We start from the raw sequence: 23,997 nt of genomic DNA, 5'->3' as shown, positions 1-23,997 counted from the left end.
TTTGCCTGACAAGGACACTGATCCCTAGTATATTGATAAATTCCTGGTCAACCATCAAGTTTTCATGTATCATATCTCAGATCCCAAACATGCTACCGAGAAACGTATAATATCGCATTGAAGTGTATCAGTACAGCCCTACAGTGACACAAGGCAAATGGGCATACTGTGAGAACAGAAAACATAGCAAGCCATACAAGATCATGGGTAAAGACGACATATACTCATCGTTCAGCCAGTCTATTGTCTCTTGTAAAACACATTCCAACATACAGATCCTACCTACCTGTTGCTGGATCTCCACACTCATAATAACACATTGCATAAGTTCTATCACATTCACAAATAAACATGCACACTTATTACCTCAAGGGTTAGAGACCAGGCTAAGAATGTGATCCCTACTCTTACAAGGTTAAGCCGCTCATCATAACAACTTAAGAGAAAGGTTGCCGTACAGGGTTAGGATTACATGTAAGGAAGCAGGTGGAACGAACAAAAACTCTGTGGGCAGCCATGCACGGTGCGTATTACTTTAAACACAAACATATCCCATTATACCTGCAGTGTCATCACAGGCGATATCTGCATACGTGTGGGATACAGTGTCATCACAGGCGATATCTGCATAGGTGTGGGATACAGTGTCATCACAGGCGATATCTGCATAGGTGTGGGATACAGTGTCATCACAGGAGATATCTGCATAGGTGTGGGATACAGTGTCATCACAGGAGATATCTGCATAGGTGTGGGATACAGTGTCATCACAGGAGATATCTGCATAGGTGTGGGATACAGTGTCATCACAGGAGATATCTGCATAGGTGTGGGATACAGTGTCATCACAGGAGATATCTGCATAGGTGTGGGATACAGTGTCACCACAGGCGATATCTGCATAGGTGTGGGATACAGTGTCATCACAGGAGATATCTGCATAGGTGTGGGATACAGTGTCATCACAGGAGATATCTGCATAGGTGTGGGATACAGTGTCATCACAGGAGATATCTGCATAGGTGTGGGATACAGTGTCATCACAGGAGATATCTGCATAGGTGTGGGATACAGTGTCATCACAGGAGATATCTGCATAGGTGTGGGATACAGTGTCATCACAGGAGATATCTGCATAGGTGTGGGATACAGTGTCACCACAGGCGATATCTGCATAGGTGTGGGATACAGTGTCACCACAGGAGATATTTGCATAGGCTTGGGATACAGTGTCATCACAGGAGATATTTGCATTGGTGTGGAATACAGTGTTATCACAGGAGATATTTGCATAGGCGTGGGATACAGTGTCATCACAGGAGATATTTGCATTGGTGTGGAATACAGTGTTATCACAGGCAATACTGGCATAGGGGTGGTTTATTGTTTAACACCGCACTCAGCAATATTCCAGCTATATGACGTCTGTCTGTAAATAATCGAGTCTGGACCAGACAATCCAGTGATTGATATCATGAGCATTGATAGATGCATTGATCGATGACATCCATCAACCATGTCAGTGAGTCTGACCACCCGATCCTGTCAGTAGCCTTTTATGACAAGTATAATCGCCTTTTATGGCAAGCATGGGTTGCTAAAGACCTATTCTACCCCCGATCTTCATAGGGGTGGGATACAGTTGGAGTGAGTTGGAAACTGAACAGTATTTCAGTTCAATCAAAGTGTGTCAGCATAAAGTGGGACAAAAGACCAACATGACGTAAGTCTTACACAATTTAACTTTTGGAGAAAAGTATGAGCACCAGGTAGGTGCCAACCAACCTTGGATAATAAGCGCCACAAATCTGAAATCTGAACTGCATAAACAGTAGACCTGGTCACAATCACGGGCCTCTGAATGGCAGTATCTTACATCAACGGACATCACAATTCATTGTTGCAATAGTTTCCAAATTAATTGCATAAATTGTGCTATTAATATTTACGCCCAAATGCCGGACTGAATTTACCTCAGTTCCTACTTACAGCAAATCAAAGTTTTAACAATAATTTTTTTTATCATATCTTACTGCATTTTCTATTTAACATGCTTAAAGACTGACAATTACAATTAATGGCATAGATAGCAATGGCAAGTATTAACTATTACCCCGCTGCTATCCTGATAAATTTGTGTTTCAGAATGAACAGCTAGAAATCAAATACCTGACAGCAAACATTGCTGACTTGCAACATGCTCTATATCATGTGGAAAGTTCTTACCATGTACGAGGTATTTCCCAAAAACTAATGTCTAACAACATAAAATATATCTCCTAACACTAGATGCTATCTGTCTTACAACATACTAGATATTTCCCCAAACCAGATACTATCTGGCTTACAAAATACTCAATATTTTCTGAGACCAGATACTATCAGTCTTACAACATACTCAGTATTCCTAAAACCAGATAGTGAATGTCTTACAACAATTAAGATATCTCCTAAAACCAGATAGTATACAGCCACATATTTCTCAGCCCCATTAAACTAGATATATCTCAATACCAGGTACTATCGGCCCTAAGACATATTGACCATCTCTCACCAACAGAAACTATCTGTCTTGCAACATACCAGAAATGTCATAACACAGGGTACCATCTGTCATGCAACATAATTGATATAACAAATACTCTTCCAAAATACAACACATTTTGTACCACTTGACACTGACAACTTCACAACATACTTGACTTTTACTTCTTGCCAAGTAATGCTGAAAACTACTTTAATTGCCATTAACATTCTTGTCGGCAACTTTTATTTTTTAATGTTTTTCTGTGGAAGGGAAAAAATCACAAACCCACAATGTCCTTCAAGGCAGAGAACTAACCATCTTCCTCAAAAATCAATATTCCTTCATAGCTAAATCATAGCATTCTGTGGTAGCTCCCTAACCAAATAATTTCTCGAATAATAGATCTAATATCTATGCATTTAAAGTGTGTGATACCAGATGTCATACACAGACACTTGTGCACTGATGTCAATCACTTCTACAGCAAGCACAGAGTAATTTCCTCTAGTTTGGTGGCATTAGAAGTCCACTGTATATTTAAGCAGACAATCCACGACTACCGTTACAGCACGCAATAATTACCTTTTCTATTGATCGAGAGGGACATAGCATTGCCAGTCAAAAAGCCTGGCATACATCAACGTGAAGTAACAAGATTATGCTTCACAGTCGTAGTCTTACTCAACCAACTACGCATGCATGCATGTATGAATGCATCGACAAGCAGCCTACTTTATCAAGCGGTAATTCTTACATTCGCCTTTTTATTTCATGAACTAAATATTCTGTTAACGGAGTTACACAAACTCTTCACACTGCATCATGAACTATGTCTTGTCATATTAACAGGAAACTGTCTGTTTAAAGAGAAACTTACATCAGGGCAATTGGCAGCTCGGGCAATTTTGATCCTCAAACAACACTTTGTCTGCATGATGTAAGTAATGATGAACAGGAATCTAGCTGTGAGTGAGTGAGGAGTTAGGTTTTACACTGCTCTTAACAATATTACGGTGGAGGACACCAGAAGTGGGCTTCACACAATGTGCCCAAATAACCCCAACAGGTAAAGGATAACCTAAAATAGAAATGGATAACACAAACTAGCAGTAACTGATAACCCAACTAGCAGTAAATGAAAGCCCATACAAGCAGTAAATGATAACCCATACAAGCAGTAAATGATAACCCATACAAGCAGTAAATGATAACCCATACAAGCAGTAAATGAAAACCCATACAAGCAGTAAATGATAACCCATACAAGCAGTAAATGATAACCCATACAAGCAGTAAATGATAACCCATACAAGCAGTAAATGATAACCCATACAAGCAGTAAATGATAACCCATACAAGCAGTAAATGAAAACCCATACAAGCAGTAAATGATAACCCATACAAGCAGTAAATGAAAACCCATACAAGCAGTAAATGATAACCCATACAAGCAGTAAATGATAACCCATACAAGCAGTAAATGATAACCCATACAAGCAGTAAATGATAACCCATACAAGCAGTAAATGAAAACCCATACAAGCAGTAAATGAAAGCCCATACAAGCAGTAAATGATAACCCATACAAGCAGTAAATGAAAGCCCATACAAGCAGTAAATGATAACCCATACAAGCAGTAAATGAAAACCCATACAAGCAGTAAATGATAACCCATACAAGCAGTAAATGATAACCCATACAAGCAGTAAATGATAACCCATACAAGCAGTAAACGATAACCCATACAAGCAGTAAATGATAACCCATACAAGCAGTAAATGATAACCAAACTAGAGTACATGATAACCCATACAAGCAGTAAATGATAACCCATACAAGCAGTAAATGATAACCCATACAAGCAGTAAACGATAACCCAACTAGCAGTAAATGAAAACCCATACAAGCAGTAAATGACAACCCATACAAGCAGTACATGATAACCCATACAAGCAGAAAATGATAATCCAACTAGCAGTACATGATAACCCATACAAGCAGTAAATGATACCCCAATTAGCAGTTAATGAAAGCCCATACAAGCAGTAAATGATAACCCATACAAGCAGTAAATGATAACCTAACTAGCAGTACATGATAACCCATACAAGCAGTACATAACCCATACACGCAGTACATGATAACCCATACAAGCAGTACATGATAAACCCAACTAGCAGAACATGATAACCAAAACTAGCAATGCCACTTGAATTTGAAACAAACAAAAATACTTGTGTATGTTAAGTATGCATATGAAACCTGCAATCCTTAACATTACTGAAAAAACCCACCTTTATCAGTCAGGATGTGCATATTAAAATAGCAGCATTTCCCATCTACACATGAACCTTTAAAAGGAAGTATGGAGAATAACTAGATATTGCCTGTTTTTCAAATAGATTAGTTTATAGCCTAGGTAAGTGGAAACAGAACCAAGTTGTTTTCCCTGTTCTTATTATCGTGATGGTTTTCAAGCAAAAAGAACAAAATGCCAGCTACAAGGCTGATCACAACAACCGTTTCATTCCCATTACAACTTGTATAAAGCACTCTTTGAAACCCAAGTCCTGAACAAAAAAAAACAAGTACCAGCCAGATTGTGTGATCAAATATTTTTATGAGTGGAAGTTTGGATCAATAATTCCATTACTGATTGCAACATACATGGCTTGGAAACATATTTCATTTTCAAAAATGTCATTACCACAGGAAAAACTCATATTTTTCAAAACTATTTTGAGAGGTCTTAAATTATTCTTTAGAATTTTGTCTATTTGATTCAGATACAATCAAATATAACTTCCCTCAGCCTTACTTGGAATTGTGTCCATGGAGTGTTGAAACCACTGCCATGGTCTGCATCAATATTAAAACATTTCTGATAGATCAGATAGTCTCCAAACATTTGTAAAAACATTTCAATTATTAAATGGGCATTGAGCTTGGGAAATCTCGTAAACACACTGGTGGCACATCCAACACATTTATCATGACAAGTTCTTAAACGACAAGATTTGGTTTTGCTGAAATATACTAACTCAAAAGAAGTTAAACAATACCTGATTCTTTCAAATTACTATAGATAATCTGTCATGGCATGACAGATTTACTAACGTAATTTGAAAAAAATTGGGTGTTCTTTGACTTCTTTTGAGTTAGTATGTCAGTTGGTTGGTTTGTTGTTTAACGCCGCGCTCAGCAATATTCCAGCTATATGACGGCGGTCTGTAAATAATCTAGTCTGGACCAGACAATCCAGTGATTAAAATCATGAGCATCGATCATATGTAAAGGATCAATTATTAAGATATTACAAGCAAGTGACGTCATATCAAATATTATGTTTGTTTCTTGTTTAACACCGCACTCAGCAATATTCCGCTATACTGCAAATAAATGACGCCTGACCAGACATTCCAATGACTGATACCATGAGTATCAATCAACACAATTGGGACACAATGACATGTAAGCCTGACCACCCCATCCTGTTAGTTGTCTCTTAAGACAAGCATAGTCACCTCTTATAACATTCATGGGTTGTTGAAGACTTAATCTATCATACAGTGGTGTAGCGATACGGTGCATATCCCAATGCCATGGATGCAATACAATACAGTACTGTTATTTCACAAGATGATCTTCTTTAATTTTGCAGGTGAATCACAACCCTGAATCATTTGTCATTACATTTCAGAGATCAAAGATGGGATATTGTAGGGCAGAAACTTATTGGTAGGGCACTGTGAATGTTATGTTGTTTATGACAAACCTTTAAATTCCTAGAAAATCTGTGACAGCAGGTGCTTGAACAATTTCTGTTACTATTCACACGTTTTACACCAAGGTAGCTTGTAATGAAATGTATATAAGACGAAACGGGTCATAAATCAAGATATTGCATCGTGGGCCTCGTATCGCAATACCATACTGTATCAACGTATCATTACACCACTATGTACTCAGAGACCCATATTAAGACCTTCATACTAAGAGCTCCATACCAGGAGATCAATATCAAGAGCTCCATGCTTTGAGATCCATATTAAGAATTCTATATCAGGATATCCATATCAAGAGTTCCATTATAGGAGCTCCATATCAAGAGATCTATACTAGGAGCTCCATACTAAGATATCTATATCAAGAGTTCCATACTAAAAGATTCATACTTAGAGATCCATTTAAGTGAGTGAGTGAGTGAGTGAGTGAGTGAGTGAGTGAGTGAGTGAGTGAGTGAGTGAGCGAGCGAGTGAGTTCGGTTTAACACTGCTTGTAACAGTATTCCAGTCATATCATCATGATCATGGCATGTCAGCTTAATGTGGGAGGAAAGCCCGAAGTGATGCAGGTCTCAGACGTTTACCACTTCGGTTAAACCCACGAGCACGGGTATGGTGCTGACAAACCTAGAAACATAATTGGGGCGAACCGGGATTTGAACCCACAGTCATAGGTTTCTGGCGTGCCCAAGGGACGCAACTCTGCACAGCGAATCGCGGCGCCATATGCGACTGGGCCACCCGTGCCCCCAGATCCATTTAAGAGCTTCATACTGCGAGATCCATATCAGGAACTTTACACAATAAGATCAATATGTAACTGATGTAAATAGATACATCGAGGGTTCAGATCCAGTCCACATTTCCTTCATAACCATCTATGTTGTTTATATCAGCTTCAGGTTCTAGAATCCTGCTTTGCACTGATTAGCCTCCAGTTATAAGTTGCCAACTCTATGACTGTATGACATGATGACACTGCTACTGAAAGAATGTCTGGCAAACACAATACCACTTAAGAAGTCTGATCTCGCAAATGGGCAAATTGTCTACATTGAGAGTGAATACATATCCTGAATGCATTATCTATTTCAAACACTCTTCAGAAATCTTCTCAAAATAAGAAAAGAAAAAGAATTGATCATATATCAGCCATAAACGTTCTGGAATACCATTACAACAAACACCAATAGGTTACAAACCGAACACTGGTATCACACTACATCAGTGGGTTTGATATTTCACAAATCTGGTTGTAAATAACTCACAAACAGATATAAACAGTTCTAAGCACTTTTTTTTCTACGGATGTACAATTACTAAAATCACACAAACCTAGTCGTATACAGAGGAAGCATAATAAACTAAGCTCCGATAATTTGAGATAAAAACCATTTTAGTTAAGGTTATATGAACCTGACTAAGACATTGTCTTCTTGAGTACACAAGTGTCAGTAAGTCAATGCTCACTGGTACATCAAACACTTCCCAGCCAAAACGTAATGTTGATTATTTCCCCAACACATACACATACATTTCATTTCTGACACAAGCTTCCGGCCAGTCACAAAGTCCTGGTAATTGGATACATTTTCGATGGTCGAAGCACTCCATGTTAACAAGGCAAAACAAATTCATTTAAGACAAATAATGTCTTTTTTGAAACAGTTAAAGGTACACGATCATATTGGCATGTTCTAAACAATGTCCTTTGGCCTGTGATATTTCATATATTTCTGCGAGAAATTAATTTATGCGCTTAGGTCTTTTTAATATATTTTTCTTTGACTTATTGGAGCATTCAGGTGCAAATTCCAATTAGCATAGTTAAATATACAGATAACCCGGCTCTACATTGAAAACACTGCATGTTTATCTCCATTCTACCATGACAACTTTAACATGAACTCATCTGTGTTTGTTTAAATAGTGAATCAAGCAGCGCGGGGCAAGTCTAAAATGTGAAGTGGGTTTTCGGTCGGAATTAAGGCAACACCGATAATGGTCTTTAAAAAAGTAATGCAGCTGCATGTACTCAAACACTTGATTTTGTTACATCATTCCACTTTATTCGCATACATGACAGGCATTGAATGTTATGTTAATAGTACACCCTTCAAAAAATTTAAGCAGGCCTTGCATGGTTTATATCACACTTATATTTCATGATATAACATCCTTTATTGTGACACAAAAGATATGTCACTGTTGGATACAGAAAGGTGTCAAATTTTAAGCTCTCTGATGTCACTAAAACTTGAAACATATTTCAAACATCAATGAAACTGTTTTTAGAACAGTTACAAGGCAATTATATTCCGCCTCTACACAGCTGTTTATATAAGAAAACTGTAACATACACAAGAAAATACAGACTGTCACGTAAATGTTCAGTCTTAATAGCCTGCACTTAAAAAGACTATACGCACAAATTGGTCTAGAAGTTTGAGCAGGCTCTTAACATGCCGAATACATTATTAATATCACATACTTTGAAATATTGCAGCATTATAATTATACATATCAGTATTTCAAAATGCCTACTGATAATGATTAAGGAAGGAATACTACTTTTTAAATACCAGCTTCTGCAGTGATGCAGCCATCAAATCAGCTGTTTCAATAATAGGTGCTTAATGTGATTTGAAACCTCTGAATTACAAATCAGAATCAAATAACTTCCAAATTCATGGTACAATAATATATACTCCAACCCCAATCATTTACGTCCAGTACTATCCTGTACGTGGTTTTGTGTGAAAACTGATAATAGCATATCACTACCGAACACATTACAACTGTATGACAAGCTGCAAGGTTTTGTGTGAAAACATTTACTTGCATATCACTGCCTCACCGAACACATTACAACTGTATGACCAGCTGCAAGGTTTTGTGTGAAAACATTTACTTGCATATTACTGCCTCACCGAACACATTACAACTGTATGACAAGCTGCAAGGTTTTGTGTGAAAACAGATACTTGCATATCACTGCCTCACCGAACACATTACAACTGTATGACAAACTGCAAGGTTTTGTGTGAAAACAGATACTTGCATATTACTGCCTCACCGAACACATTACAACTGTATGACAAGCTGCAAGGTTTTGTGTGAAAACAGATACTTGCATATCACTGTCTCACCGCACACATTACAACTGTATGACAAGCTGCAAGGTTTTGTGTGAAAACTGATACTGGCATATCACTACCGAACACATTACAACTGTATGACCAGCTGCAAGGTTTTGTGTGAAAACAGATACTTGCATATCACTGCCTCACCGAACACATTACAACTCTATGACCAGCTGCAAGGTTTTGTGTGAAAACTGATACTGGCATATTACTGCCTCACCGAACACATTACAACTGTATGACCAGCTGCAAGGTTTTGTGTGAAAACATTTACTTGCATATCACTGCCTCACCGAACACATTACAACTGTATGACAAACTGCAAGGTTTTGTGTGAAAACAGATACTTGCATATCACTGTCTCACCGAACACATTACAACTGTATGACAAACTGCAAGGTTTTGTGTGAAAACAGATACTGGCAATATCACTGCCTCACCGAACACATTACAACTGTATGACAAGCTGCAAGGTTTTGTGTGAAAACATTTACTTGCATATTACTGCCTCACCGAACACATTACAACTGTATGACAAACTGCAAGGTTTTGTGTGAAAACATTTACTTGCATATTACTGCCTCAACGAACACATTACAACTGTATGACCAGCTGCAAGGTTTTGTGTGAAAACATTTACTTGCATATCACTGCCTCACCGAACACATTACAACTGTATGACAAACTGCAAGGTTTTGTGTGAAAACAGTTACTTGCATATCACTGCCTCACCAAACACAATACAACTGTATGACAAGCTGCAAGGTTTTGTGTGAAAACAGATACTGGCAATATCACTGCCTCACCGCACACATTACAACTGTATGACAAGCTGCAAGGTTTTGTGTGAAAACTGATACTGGCATATCACTGTCTCACCGAACACATTACAACTGTATGACAAGCTGCAAGGTTTTGTGTGAAAACAGATACTGGCATATCACTGCCTCACCGCACACATTACAACTGTATGACAAGCTGCAAGGTTTTGTGAGAAAACAGATACTGGCATATCACAGCCTCACCGAACACATTACAACTGTATGACAAGCTGCAAGGTTTTGTGTGAAAACAGATACTGGCATATCACTGCCTCACCGAACACATTACAACTGTATGACAAGCTGCAAGGTTTTGTGAGAAAACAGATACTGGCATATCACTGCCTCACCGAACACATTACAACTGTATGACAAGCTGCAAGGTTTTGTGTGAAAACAGATACTGGCATAACACTGCCTCACCGAACACATTACAACTGTATGACAAGCTGCAAGGTTTTGTGTGAAAACAGATACTGGCATATCACTGCCTCACCGAACACATTACAACTGTATGACAAGCTGCAAGGTTTTGTGTGAAAACAGATACTGGCAATATCACTGCCTCACCGAACACATTACAACTGTATGACAAGCTGCAAGGTTTTGTGAGAAAACAGATACTGGCAATATCACTGCCTCACGGAACACATTACAACTGTATGACAAGCTGCAAGGTTTTGTGTGAAAACAGATACTGGCAATATCACTGCCTCACCGAACACAATTACAACTGTATGACAAGCTGCTAGGAAGCTTCCTCACAGGCTGACCAGGCTATTTTTGCATTGAGTCACCCTGAGCTGAGAGTTGTAATAGATTCTCTCAGCATTGTGATGAATGCATATATAGCCTACAGCAAGATAAAATAGCCACATATAAAACATCCCATATCTTTTACCAGGGCACAGTAATAAAGCCTAGAATCTTTCGCCTCCCATATCAAGTACATCCATGAGCATAATGAAAATATAAAACCATTGTTGCTCCATGTACCCATGTCGGGAATCGAACCCGGGTCTTCGGCGTGATGAGCGAACGCTTGAACCACTAGGCTACCCGTTCGCCCCTATAGAGGAATGAGGAAACTAACACATCAACTTGTCAAAGATCATAATCATTCCCATTAAATCCACCTATTTCAATTACAGACCTAAGCCATATGACTAAGCCAACATTAGACCTGATCATAATTTGTTTAACACTGTGTCAAAGCCTCAGCTTCATTAAGCATGTTCAGAATGTTATTATTGTTTGTTTGTTTGTTTGTTGTTTAACGCTGCATATTCCAGCTATATGACGGCGGTCTGTAAATGATCGAGTCTGGACCAATCCAGTGATTGACATCATGAGCATCGATCCACACAATTGGGATTGACGACATGCATCAACCAAGACAGCGAGTCAGAACGTTATTAACATGTTTGAGGTAATATGACCTTTGATCACTAATTTACATCTTACAGTAACCTCCATGACTTAAATAAACTTGTTTCTAATTCACAGCAAATCAGGCACAGTTACCATAACATCCTTACTCAATCTGACCTTTGACCTAAATCTTAAGTAGCAACCAGTCTTAGAAATACAAAGAGAGTTTGGCTAACCACATTGGCTTGTAGTCAGAAACATTTACTCAGTACTAGGCTGCACTTCATACCTTTATTTACCCCCTGGGGCTCCCGGGTTACAATAGGCCTCCACCAATCTATGTTTGTCGAAAATGACAACCAAATGATTGGGTGGACCGGACTTGGTTGACTGCATGTCATCGTACCCCGACAGTTTGGATTGTGCCTGACAATATCAATCACTGAACTGTCATATAGCCGGAATATTCCTGGGTGCGGCGTTAAACAATAAACAAATAAACCCTCAAAACATCATACTATATTTAGCTGAAGCTCGTGAACAAGTTTTCTGAACCGTATTCACTATTACAATGCATCGTGCTACACACAATAGAGTTCTGTGAACATCAGCTGATATCATTATTTTCAAAAGATAAATTTTTTTGTGAACTTGTCAAACAAACCCCACTTGTGATTCTACCAGATATGGGCTAGTGTGAATGTGTTATTTGTTGTACACTGAACACCCATGTTGTTCATGGTCATGGCCACACTCAACATCCTCAACTAAACTGCAACCACTCAATCAGACAGAGTCAACTAAGTGCACCTACACTATCAACGCAAACGAGGGGAATGTACATCCAGTCTAAAAAATACATGCCTCTAAAAAGGACTGGAGAAATATTTATCAGTGAAAATGAGTGTGACTCATGGTTTTATGTCAAGGTGAGCAATATCAGCAATATATACAGCAATATATACAGCAATATCAGCACTATATACAGCAATATATATAGCAACATCAGCCCAGCAATATCAGCAATATATATCGCAATATCAGCAATATATACAGCAATATCAGCAATATATACAGCAATATCAGCAAATATATACAGCAATATCAGCAATATATACAGAAATATATACATCAATAGCAATATATATAGCAATATATATAGCAATATCAGCAATATATACAGCAATATATACAGCAATATATACAACAATATCAGCTAAATATACAGCAATATCATGGTAGGCTGTCATAATCAAGCAATCAAACCAGTGACTGATAGCGTGAGCAACGATCCACATTGAGTTCTATGACACAATCAGCCAGGCAATCAGTAGCCACCTTAGAACATGTTGTGAACACAAGCTTGAACAGGTGACAAAGTTCAGCAGTTCAAATGTATTATCTATTACACCTATCTGTACTATATCTTACCAACACAATCCCTAGTCAATGGTAAACACACAGCCAGTATGACTGTAAACTGTACCGATCATGTTTTTGTTTATTTGTTTGCCCCACTCCATAACATTCCAGCCACATGACAGCAGCCTGTAAAGTATTAACTGTAACAGACAATCCAGTGATTAATATTATGAGCAGCAATCCCGTCGGTGTACAAAACATGCTATCAACCAATGTCCGAGTCTAACCACCAGGGTTTGTATTTTCCTAGTACGTATTTCCCTGTATATAGCAATATTCCAGCCATATCATGGTAGGCGACACGACAAAAGGGCTTCGTATAATATACCCATTTGGGAATCAAACCCTGGCCTTCCACATGATCAGCTAATGCTTCAACCACTAGGCTACCAAGTCAAAACTGAATTCAAATGGTGATTAGTTTAGTTGGGATCTAAAACAACTTTGTTTTCAGTTGTATCCCAGCATGTTGATAACAGCTCAAACAAAGCAGCTCGCAGATGAATGATTCCTATTCTGGGTAAATCTTAGTTTAATCCACCAGCAGCGGCTCCTGGCAGATTCGTAACACAGCTGCATTGGGAGGAGTGGCACCTTGAAATACCAGCCCGTAACTTGTTGAGCGATTACTGTCAGGATTTGAATTTCAAAAGCCTTAATATTTAACTGTTTGTTTGTTTGTTTGCCGCACTCAGCAATATTCTAGCTATATGATGGTGGTCAGTAAATAATCGAGTCTGGACCAGACAATCAAGTGATTGACCATGTTGACGTCACAAGCTTCGATTCACAAAATTGGGATACGATGACATACATCAACCTGACCACCTGGTCCCGTTAGTCGCCTCTTACGACAAGCATAGCCGCCTAATGGCAAGCATGAATTGCTGAAGAGCCCGGATCTTCACGTGTCCCTTAATATCTAACTAAAAATGACAGAATGAATAAATATTGAGAGAACTAAATACAAATTAATACGAATGACAGATTATCATTCCAGAGTGAATAAAAGTTGTAACTGAGAGTAGTTTTTTCTGTACATTACTAGAGAAAATGTAGAAAAGTGCGAGTTTCATGATATGACCTTGTGACATCAGTAACACTATTGTTGGAACCACATCACATAAATTCACCTGTGACATCATGCCAATGGATGACTTCATCTTCAAGTACTTGCAACAGTGTGTCCATATGACTTAGTTTCTGTGGCCCCCTTGTACACAATAGAACAATTGGCGCAGAATAGCCAATCAGCATGAAGGAAAAATGACAACACTCAGTGAGAATAACTGAATATAATTGCACCGATACCCTTGCCCTAGGGTAATAATTGCTTGACGATACATAAGCACTTACACCATATGCACCTCGTTAATGAAACCTAATCATAAGTGCAAATCTGCAGACCTACAGAACTGCTCAACACTGAACATCTAAGATTAAATAACATTTTTCTCCATTATCAGTTTACATCAATACAGGGCAATGGATCAATAATTTATTACCATCAATCAATAAAACAACACTATGCTACACAACATGTTTTCTTGACAGATTTTCACTGAACGTATCATAACCACTTATGGAAAACCAGGATATACCAAACATGACCAACAAATAACTTTCAAACAAAACATCACTCTCAGAATGCTTAGCAACTCAAAACATTTCTATTTCAGGTGCACAAATGTAAATTATCAATGGATGAGCATGCTATTGCATATATATCAATCATAGCAAAGTTGCTGCCATTTTACTGTGGGGGAATGCAAGCATCAGGTTCATCACTACCCACGTGCAGCAGAACCTCGTCTGATCAAGCTGCGTGGTTCATATATGGAGACCCATGAAGATCCGGGGTAGAATAGGTCTTCAGCAATCCATGCTTGACGTAAAAGGCGACTTTGCTTGTCGTAAGAGGCGACTAACAGGATCGGGTTGTCAGACTCGCTGACTTGGTTGATGCATGTCATCAATCCATATTGCATTGATCTATGCTCATGATATTAATCACTGGACTGTCTGGTCCAGACTCGATTATTTATAAACCGCCGTCATATAGCTGGAATATTGCTGAGTGCGGCGTTAAACAACAAACCAACCAACCAACCAAAAAAGTTGAATAAAAAATCATCAATTATTAACCTATTTTCAAATTAAACACATAACTCAACATAGCATTATTAAAATCCATCTATCTTGCTTCAAAGGTCTCCATAAGCTCTCATAACACGCAAGTTAAGCTAAAACAGTCCGAAAGACCTCCTGGACATTGAATAAATGGCATGGAGTAAATATCAATACACGTACTTGAATGACCTGTTTGCTTTCTTCTAAGTGCAAATTGAACAAGGAAAGCGGCCAGTATTCAAAGCAGTGGCAATTTCCTTTTGTATCAGAAGTAGACCTGTTTTTTTCATTTACATGCCACGTACGGAAATAATTTAAATCTGACAGCTGTATCTATATTAATGAGAAGGACTACAACATGAACCAATGCATGTATATAAACAGTCATGATAAAATAGCTCAGGCCTTGAGATTTAAGGACATTCATCTTTACACAATGAGAAAACACATACTCCATCCTGTTTCCATCAGGATCACAAACCTACAGTATCTTCAATACAGAAAATGGCTTCTGTAATGAGCAATTTCAATTTATTTTCAAATGCTCGAGACCAAACCCATGTAAAAAAAATCAGGCTATTTAAAAAACCTGTGATAGGACTACGTCACAAAATACATCTTAACTTGCATTTTCGTATACACCATTTATTTTTGTTTGTTGTTTAACGTCGCGCTTGGCAATATTCTAGTTAAAATTAAATCCTATGATGATGATACTATCTAACACCTAAATGAAATTAAACAACCTCAATCAAGAAGAAAAAAACAATTAAGCAAAACATAAGCTTCACAGTTTGGGGCATATGATCCCCATGAGTAAGCAGAGACATTTTTTAAATTAAGGATGGTTTATCACATATTCATTATTGATATATAATCATAGGAAGCATTCTGGAGAAAAACCTATTGTACATTCAACAATTAATAATGGTATATATGTGGTTGTCGATGTTTGAATGACAATACCTTCACCCCTTAATAAAAGCATCTATATTCTAGTAGTCTTAGAAGTAGAGTGTCATGGTCGACTCTACAGCCAAAACAGCTTTCAGGGTTTTACGTGACGCACAAGAGTGCGTCCATTACTCACAAATGTAGAGAATGGACGCAGAAAAAAATATACTGCATCCTAAAGGATGCACAATAATATTCATTGTACCTACTGCACATCAAGAGCAGTGATGGACGCAGAAAAAAGTATTCTGCGTCCAAAAGGATGCACAATAATATTCATTGCACCTACTCCATTTCAAGAGCAGTGATGGGTGTTATTTCATCCATCAATAATGACCACTGTCCACATGGGCATTGATTCATTCAGGCTCTAAAGTATCATCAAGATGTACAGTAGACTACACCATATCCTTCCTTTACAGGACCCTCATATTGCCTGCAAGGACCCTAAGAGTAATTATTGGGGGTCTCCCGGACTCCCAGTTTTGTAAGTCAAGGTAAAACCTTTTCAATAAGCCTAATCCAGACCTTGACAGGGTGAAACATTTTTTCCAATCATCCACTGCAGTCACTCCTTTTTTCCCTAATCTAAGACATTATTTCACAAGGTTTGTTATTTACACAAAACTATTTCTCGTGTGTGTATTATAGTAGGGAGTTGCAATGCAACAAAATTACTTCCTGCAAAATATGGTTGCAACAACTCATAATTCAAACGGAAGTCTTCTATCAGATAATTTGCACATTTTGTCTAGATCCTCTTAATCAATAAGAGAACATGTTAATCTCTTATTCATACCAGGATACTTATGTAACACACCAACTATCGTTAATCACCACGTCACTCCACCCATGACAGGTGCGAAATTCATCGAGACACAATAACAAGACCCTGTAACAGTATAGTCATCCTACGATGGGTAGATTCTCAACAGCATAAAAGAACTGTCTACAGGGTGAATGTTTACATGGGAATATACACAAACTAAGGATATAATATGACATACACAGCAACCTCTTGTTACAAACGTGAAGCCAGTAATTTACAAATGTCAGTCAATCACATTAGGAGGGGCCCATAAACTTCTTTTCCTTTTTTCATCATGGTTTTTGTTTCCAGCAAGAGCACAGGTATATAAGATACATAGAAGAGCACAGTTTGGTATGGCTGGGCATACAAACTTAATGCCTATGAGACCTACTGAGAGAAAAAATGAAAGAAAAATATTTCATTGAGGGTTCGGGGCAGGTTCTGGGGGAGAGAGTTCGGGGTGGGGCCCAGGGGAGAGAGTTCGGGGCGTGTCCTGGGGGAGAGGGTTCGGATTCAGTTAGACTGTACACTGGGTTACCATGAGGAAGACCTCACACTTGAGGGCATGTGGCATCCTGGCCAGGTAACGTCTTTATCCTGTGCAGGGAAGTTCCTCTGGGGAGAATATTCCAGTCAAATTGTAAAATATAAACGCTAACTTCAGCAAATTAAGCCTACCAAATACAAGGCCCAGGCAAACACTTGTCATTTGTTAATCAAAACTTCTGAAACTGTAGAGATAAAAGCACCACTGAGAATATTCCGCTGTCAGATAGACTACATCTAGTGGTCGGTCACACTCATCAGTCACTTCACTTTCTCAACTGTTGGAGTTAATCCTCAGTGTACTGGCTGGTGTCCTCTTACCTTCTTGAAAATTGTGTACAGGTAAATTCCTAGGGTGGGAACTATAAGAAAGTCATTACATAATGACAGGCTAATTAAAGCTTTTACTGCTCCTGTTTAAAAGACAGTAAAGCTTTCATAGGGGATTGTAGGCAAATGCATAGAGATATTTTTCAAAGCAATACCGTAATAATATCAACATAAAAAAGGAAAAACTTGGTTATGGTGATCAAGGTCAATAACCTCCTATTAAATCATATCATTCATATTCACCCGGTTGGCTGTAATATTATCAGTGCTTGAGGATGTTGACACATTACAGGGCCTAAAGTTTTACAAGCTGGAAGGGGGTGTGGGGTGGGTGTTTGGGGGGGGGGGGGGGGGGGTGTTGGGAGAAAAGCTATAAAAAATTTAGATGTCAAACTAAATTCATAAACTGTATCCCTTGATTTGATAATGACATTCATTATGGGGAATCAGCTCTTCAGATTTCCGAATCTTCAGAATTGTAATGCGTTGTTAACAGATCTTATTTTGCATACTGGTATGTATAATACCAGCACAAATTGAATGTTTTGTTATCATAATAACTGACAGTGCTGGAATGGAAGTGTGAAAAGAAAGTATGTTGAATATGTAAATAATCGTCACGCTATCATCATCTCATCACACAATCTATAGGTAGGCACATGCTATAAGGCTGTTATCACATGAGTTAGTAATAGTATTGAATGTACCTACCTGCAATTTGGTGGCGGATCCAATGTTATTTCGGCCAGTTCTCTTTGCAATCTAAACAGAATGAAATACCATGTGTCATGTGACGCTGCGAAACTGATCACAATCTACAATGTACGCCAAACTTGTCTTTGATTAGGTCAACTCGAGTAAAGATCACCAAACAATATGGCGATCGAAGGTTTGGAAAGCCACGAAGGGTAATTCGCAAATTATCACTTAACCGTATATCGGATCCTAAATTGTCATACACCATTGGAAAGATCGTATCGAGGGCTTTCCAAATATGTTCTTACTTTGACCGTAGAGTGTTTTCACAAGCGACAAGAGGGCGAAAAAGCTTATATGCAAATGAGCTAGGGTAGAGTTGTGCACGTGGGGATATAGCGAATACACTGCTGCTGCTATTGAACTGTATCAAGTTATAGAGCGTGGTATGCGTTGTATACACTGTGCAGGTATATTGAATCAATCTGTAATATAAATATATTCAGTAAGACAGTTACCTGCGTGCACTGGTGCTAGGAGCCTTGCTCAATTTTGTGGGTTTTGTTTCTTTTTCGCCTTGCCCCCCTCTTCCACTACTAGCACTGGGGTTCCGCCCGCTGGTCGCCCCCACCCCCGAGGCCGAGCCTCCGGAGGGTCCGGGCTGTGCATGTGACGTAGACATATTCAGGTAGATCCAGTATCCCTTCTGAACTGAAACAGAAATAAAGGCCCTCGGATCTCAATCTCGTTCACCACCGATAACAAGGATCGAGTGACCACAACACAGGAGAAGTTTTAGCCAACTTCCTAGATTTCGTGAAAATATTACCTGAACGGGTGAATCAGGACTCGCCTGTATGTGGCGAAGAGGTAGAATAAGAAGTATAGGTGATCAGAACGGACAAAAAAGGCAGGCAATAGTTGAGATAAACCAAATGTTCTCCAAATACACTCAGTCGACAAACATGAGTTATTTGCACACAAAGGACTCGGCTCGGATCAACCTAGACGGGCACTCATGCCGTCTTGTTGGCTATATTTTATCACAAAGTGAAGAACTATTAGAGACCTATTACATCAAACAATAGAAATCGATCAAAATATAACAAATACTCAATAAAATAACATAGAAACAAGTCACACCTCGTAGACGATTCGCTCGCGCGTCTCCGACTATCAAGTTGTCATCAGGCTGTTCCGTTCTCCTCCCTCTGAAAACACAAAGTGCAGAATATTCACCGGTGTCTGACGCACAATATACACCATATCTTCACAAAATAATCACGGATATTTATTCATTGGAATTTATTGTGTAAGCTCCATACAAAAAAATCTACTCATCGACCACGATTGCTTTAATATTTTCTTTGTTCTGTGAATTGTCCGATTTGTGCGGAGGGGGGAAATCAGTAAAATCCTGTCAATTAGGCGTCCGGGCGAGAACATTTTGAAGGAGAGGGGGGAAGGGTTGAAAGTTGTTCCATATCGCGGTCAGATGACTCGCTGACCTCGTGTGTGAAGTTGAATAAACCATGAAAATAAAATCGTTTCACGTCTCATGTAATCCACCAGGCATCCGGGATTGGCGTTTGTGTATTGCTGATGGATTGTCTCAGGTTAACTGTATCTCAAACCTACTGCCGATCCCGTTTATTAAGTAGTAATCCTTTTTTGCCTGACTTGCCTAATTCTATCATTAAATTTAGATGGGTTGATTATCAATTAATACCATTGCCGTTTTTCACTTCGTTTATTAGGTATGTCACAGTGCGTCCCGTATCTGACACACATTCACTATAGACAATCGAGCGGTGTGTGTGTTTGTTGTTTAACGGCACACTCAGTAATGCTCCGGCTCCAGCGGTCTGTAAATAATCGAGTCTGGACCAAGCAATCCAGTGATTGATATTATAAGTAACGATTCACTACGTCAGGTTAAGTTGACACGTGATCACCCAAGTCACCGAGCCTGACCACCCGATCCTTTAGGCTTCAAAACCCTGAATCCCCACGGGCAGTGTGGAAAGGAATAACCCGAACGTCTATCGGAATTATCAGTTATACGTCTCTTTAATTTTCACATAATTTCATATAAAAATAGGAAGGACGTACATACGTTATACGCGATGGCACGTGCCCCATTACATTTCTCCGAAATATACAACGGCTAACTACACATCATTCGATTACTATACTCGCACGACAGTGATGGAACGCCGCATTGGTGTATAATTTTAATTTCCGGGTTGTGTAATTTCCACTTTAAAATTCAGGGAAAATTGAAACTTGATTTATGATTCTTTTCAGAAATACCTGTCTGTAAAATAGCTATCTTCCAAATCATTTCTTCTTATTATTTCTTTGCTATGTAATTATGTTATTGTAAAAGTCATATGGTACTTTAAGCAAAGGTATATATTTGGTGAAGAAAATACTGCATTTATATTCAAACAATTATTCATAAAGATGCTTGTCTCATTTGATAATGAATGTTTGACATATCATATTGGCATTGTGAGTCATCAGTTCGGATTCATTATTGAGCAGTGATTGTCGTTAAACTTAGACCTGACATACTAGATTCTTCTTCATGGAACATTTAGCTCATGCATTTTATATTTGTCCGAATATTAATTGATCTTGCAATAGTTAATAGAAACGCGACAGAAAGGGTGTAAATGTGTCTGAAAGTCATGAGAGAGAGAGAGAGAGAGAGAGAGAGAGAGAGAGAGAGAGAGAGAGAGAGAGAGAGAGAGATTTTGATCGGGGATATCAGAGATATAGTACACTTAAAGGTGTAGATATGTCTGTTTGTTTGTTTATTGTTTAACACCGCACAAAGCAATATTCCAGCTATATGACGGCGGTCTGTAAATAAATCGAGTCTGAACCAGACAATCCAGTGATTGACCACCCGATCCCGTTAGTCGCCTCTTCCGACAAGCACAGTCGCCTTTACGGCAAGCATGGGTTGCTAAAGTCCTATTCTACCCCGGATCTTCACGGGTCATGTCTGTTAGTACCGACCTTAGCCGGACCGGACTCAGTAGAAATAACCAACAATTAACGACGTCACTCCGAATTAATGAATGTGTTGTGCTCAAAGATTTTATAAAAACAAAGTCATATATAAATACTTCTCAAAAGAATTTAAAGACCACCCAATTTAATTTTTTTTTTATTTATCTGCCATGCCATCACAGATACGCAAAAGAAGTTAAGAGAACACCCGCTTATTTTCATAGTACTAAAGTTAATCTGCCATGGCATGACCGATTAACTGTAGTAATATGAAAGAATGTTTTTTCTTCACTTTCTTTTTGCTTGATTAACTATAATAACATATAGGAATTGAGAGTATTAATAGGAATACTATATCTGGGCAAACCCTGCCTACCAAATCAAGATTTAACGATTATCAAACGTGACAAAAATATGAAGGAAGAATTTGTTTAGCATTTATCGTTAGGCAATACAAAGGTCGTTCATAACACTTCCCAATTTCCTGTTCTGCTCTGTTTCGTTTTCGATGTAGTGAAGCTCTTAGCCATTTATTATTTGAAAATAATAGCAATACTCTTCTTTTTACGGCGTCGGAGAAATAGATTCCTCCCATCCATAACCATTCATTTCAGTAGGAAGAAGGAAGATATGTAATACAGCGAAGTATGGGGCCCTTCCCCGCCCACCTCATTATAAGAAGACTCATCATGTATACAGCCGGACCCATTGTGCTGTAGTATTACCCCCTCCGAAATTTACTTGAAAATAACCAACGTTACCAGAACGTTACTTGACCGAAAACTGTCGCCGAAACACTGCAAAGTTAATGTCCAAAACACAACTATGATACCTGAATACTTCCGAATAACCATTTCCTGTTGATTTCATTTTTAGCCACCATTTGAAATATATAAGAACTCGTAGTATATAGTATTATATTGTCCGGTCACATACGTGTAACGTGGGCAGCTGTTGGGGAAATCAACGGGAACCTTTCACAAAATCTTCCGGTTCAGTGAGCGGAAGAACATATTGAAAGAAGTAAACCTGCAACCTCTCCCAAATATCCCGGATCTCCCCACCCACACAAATATCTCACGGGGGGTGGGGGTGAAGTTGGTGGACATTCCTCATCACGTGAATCACTTGTTTTGCCGTGAACTGAGCTCACTAGAACTTGATTTGGTAGATTTCGGTTGGTGTTCAGACAAGGCGATGTTCTTGTTCAGCATTTATTTATGGTATATGTCACTAATTATATGTTTCAATGTCATTGTCGACACATGACCCCTGTGTTGGTGTTCTTTCGTATCTAAACATTACTGTGCATGCCCACATATGTTGAAATAATCTCTATGCATATTGATTGTCCCCAAGCCGGTTATCGATTGTTTGTTTTTTAAAGGTGAGGTGAGGTGAAATTGGGTTTAACGTCGCGTCCAAGATTATTGCACTTATATAGCGACGTGCATGCATGTGTATGTGTGTGTGTGGCTGCTTGTACTAGTCCGGACTGATGCCGATTTATAGTGCTAGCTCACTGAGATACCATGCCGCAGTTTAACATGAATACCCCACTCAGACACAGTATACTGACTCCGAGCCGACCAGTCCTTGTTTTAGCCCCTTAATGCCGAGCGCCAGACAGGGTAACAACAAGTACAATCTTTTAACGTCTTTTTGTATGACGCGGCCCGGGATCGAACCCTGGACCTTCCGCTCTCCGGGCGGACGCTCTACCACAAGACCACGGAGGCGGTCTTGTTTTTTAAACTTCGCCTAATAACATCAATGCAGCAGAACACTGCTATTCTGAAACTCGTGGCCATTACAGTCGTATAGAAAGTATTTATCATAAATTATACGCCCCGCGAAATGGATCTACGTTATAAAAAAATATTTAAAAAGAGGCGACTGAGTTGGGGATCCGGTGGCCACAATGATTGCTGTGTGTGTATGAGTGTGCACGTGCGTGTGTGCCTGTTTGTTATTTAACGCCGCACTCAGCAAAAGCCCAGCTATTTGACGGCGGTCTGTAAATAATCGAGACTCGACAAGACATTCCAGTGATTGACATCAAGAGTATCGATCCACGCTGCAGGAGTACGATAACACGCCAATAACCAAGTCACCGAGCCTGACCGCCAGAACCATTAAGTCTCCCTTACGACCAGAATAGGTTGCTGAGGACCAATTGTAACCTGGAAACCCCACGGAGGTACGGCTGCAGCATGAGTACGAGTATGAGTATTCATTATACATGGGGCAGATGGACACTCAGTTCTCACATGATCATGATTCAACTCGGAAATATTTCTGTAAAAGAAAATATTCCCTGCATATGTCAAAAAGGAAGATATTTGCATTATTTTATTTTATTTAAAAAAACACATTGCTAACATGAAGGCTAACATCATGGCGCAATATTGCCGTCGGTCCTCAGTCGGGAATACGTGA

General features: G+C 38.9%; 1 protein-coding gene across 3 annotated transcripts in view; it reads right to left on the bottom strand.

Annotated features, from left to right (window-relative positions):
* LOC124149215 (ubiquitin-conjugating enzyme E2-24 kDa-like) overlaps nucleotides 1–19,881 on the bottom strand; it is a 59,321-nt gene extending 39,440 nt beyond the window's left edge. The window contains exons 1-4 of one of the 3 annotated variants that reach the window (XM_046520655.2): nucleotides 19,863–19,881; nucleotides 19,681–19,748; nucleotides 19,056–19,248; nucleotides 18,553–18,603 (exon numbers count right to left, since the gene is read on the bottom strand). In XM_046520655.2, the coding sequence (XP_046376611.1) occupies nucleotides 18,553–18,603; nucleotides 19,056–19,219 (215 nt within the window). In that variant the 5' untranslated portion in view covers nucleotides 19,220–19,248; nucleotides 19,681–19,748; nucleotides 19,863–19,881. Of the gene's footprint in view, nucleotides 1–18,552; nucleotides 18,604–19,055; nucleotides 19,249–19,366; nucleotides 19,524–19,680; nucleotides 19,803–19,862 lie in introns of those variants that run through there. The other 2 variants (XM_046520657.2, XM_046520656.2) reach the window with 2 other exon arrangements.
* Nucleotides 19,882–23,997: the final 4,116 nt, after the last annotated feature.

Source organism: Haliotis rufescens, unplaced genomic scaffold (assembly GCF_023055435.1).
Source record: "Haliotis rufescens isolate VD_foot unplaced genomic scaffold, xgHalRufe1.0.p SCAF_4, whole genome shotgun sequence".
NCBI classification, from domain to species: Eukaryota; Metazoa; Mollusca; class Gastropoda; order Lepetellida; family Haliotidae; genus Haliotis; species Haliotis rufescens.
This window is presented reverse-complemented; position numbering and strand designations above follow the sequence as displayed.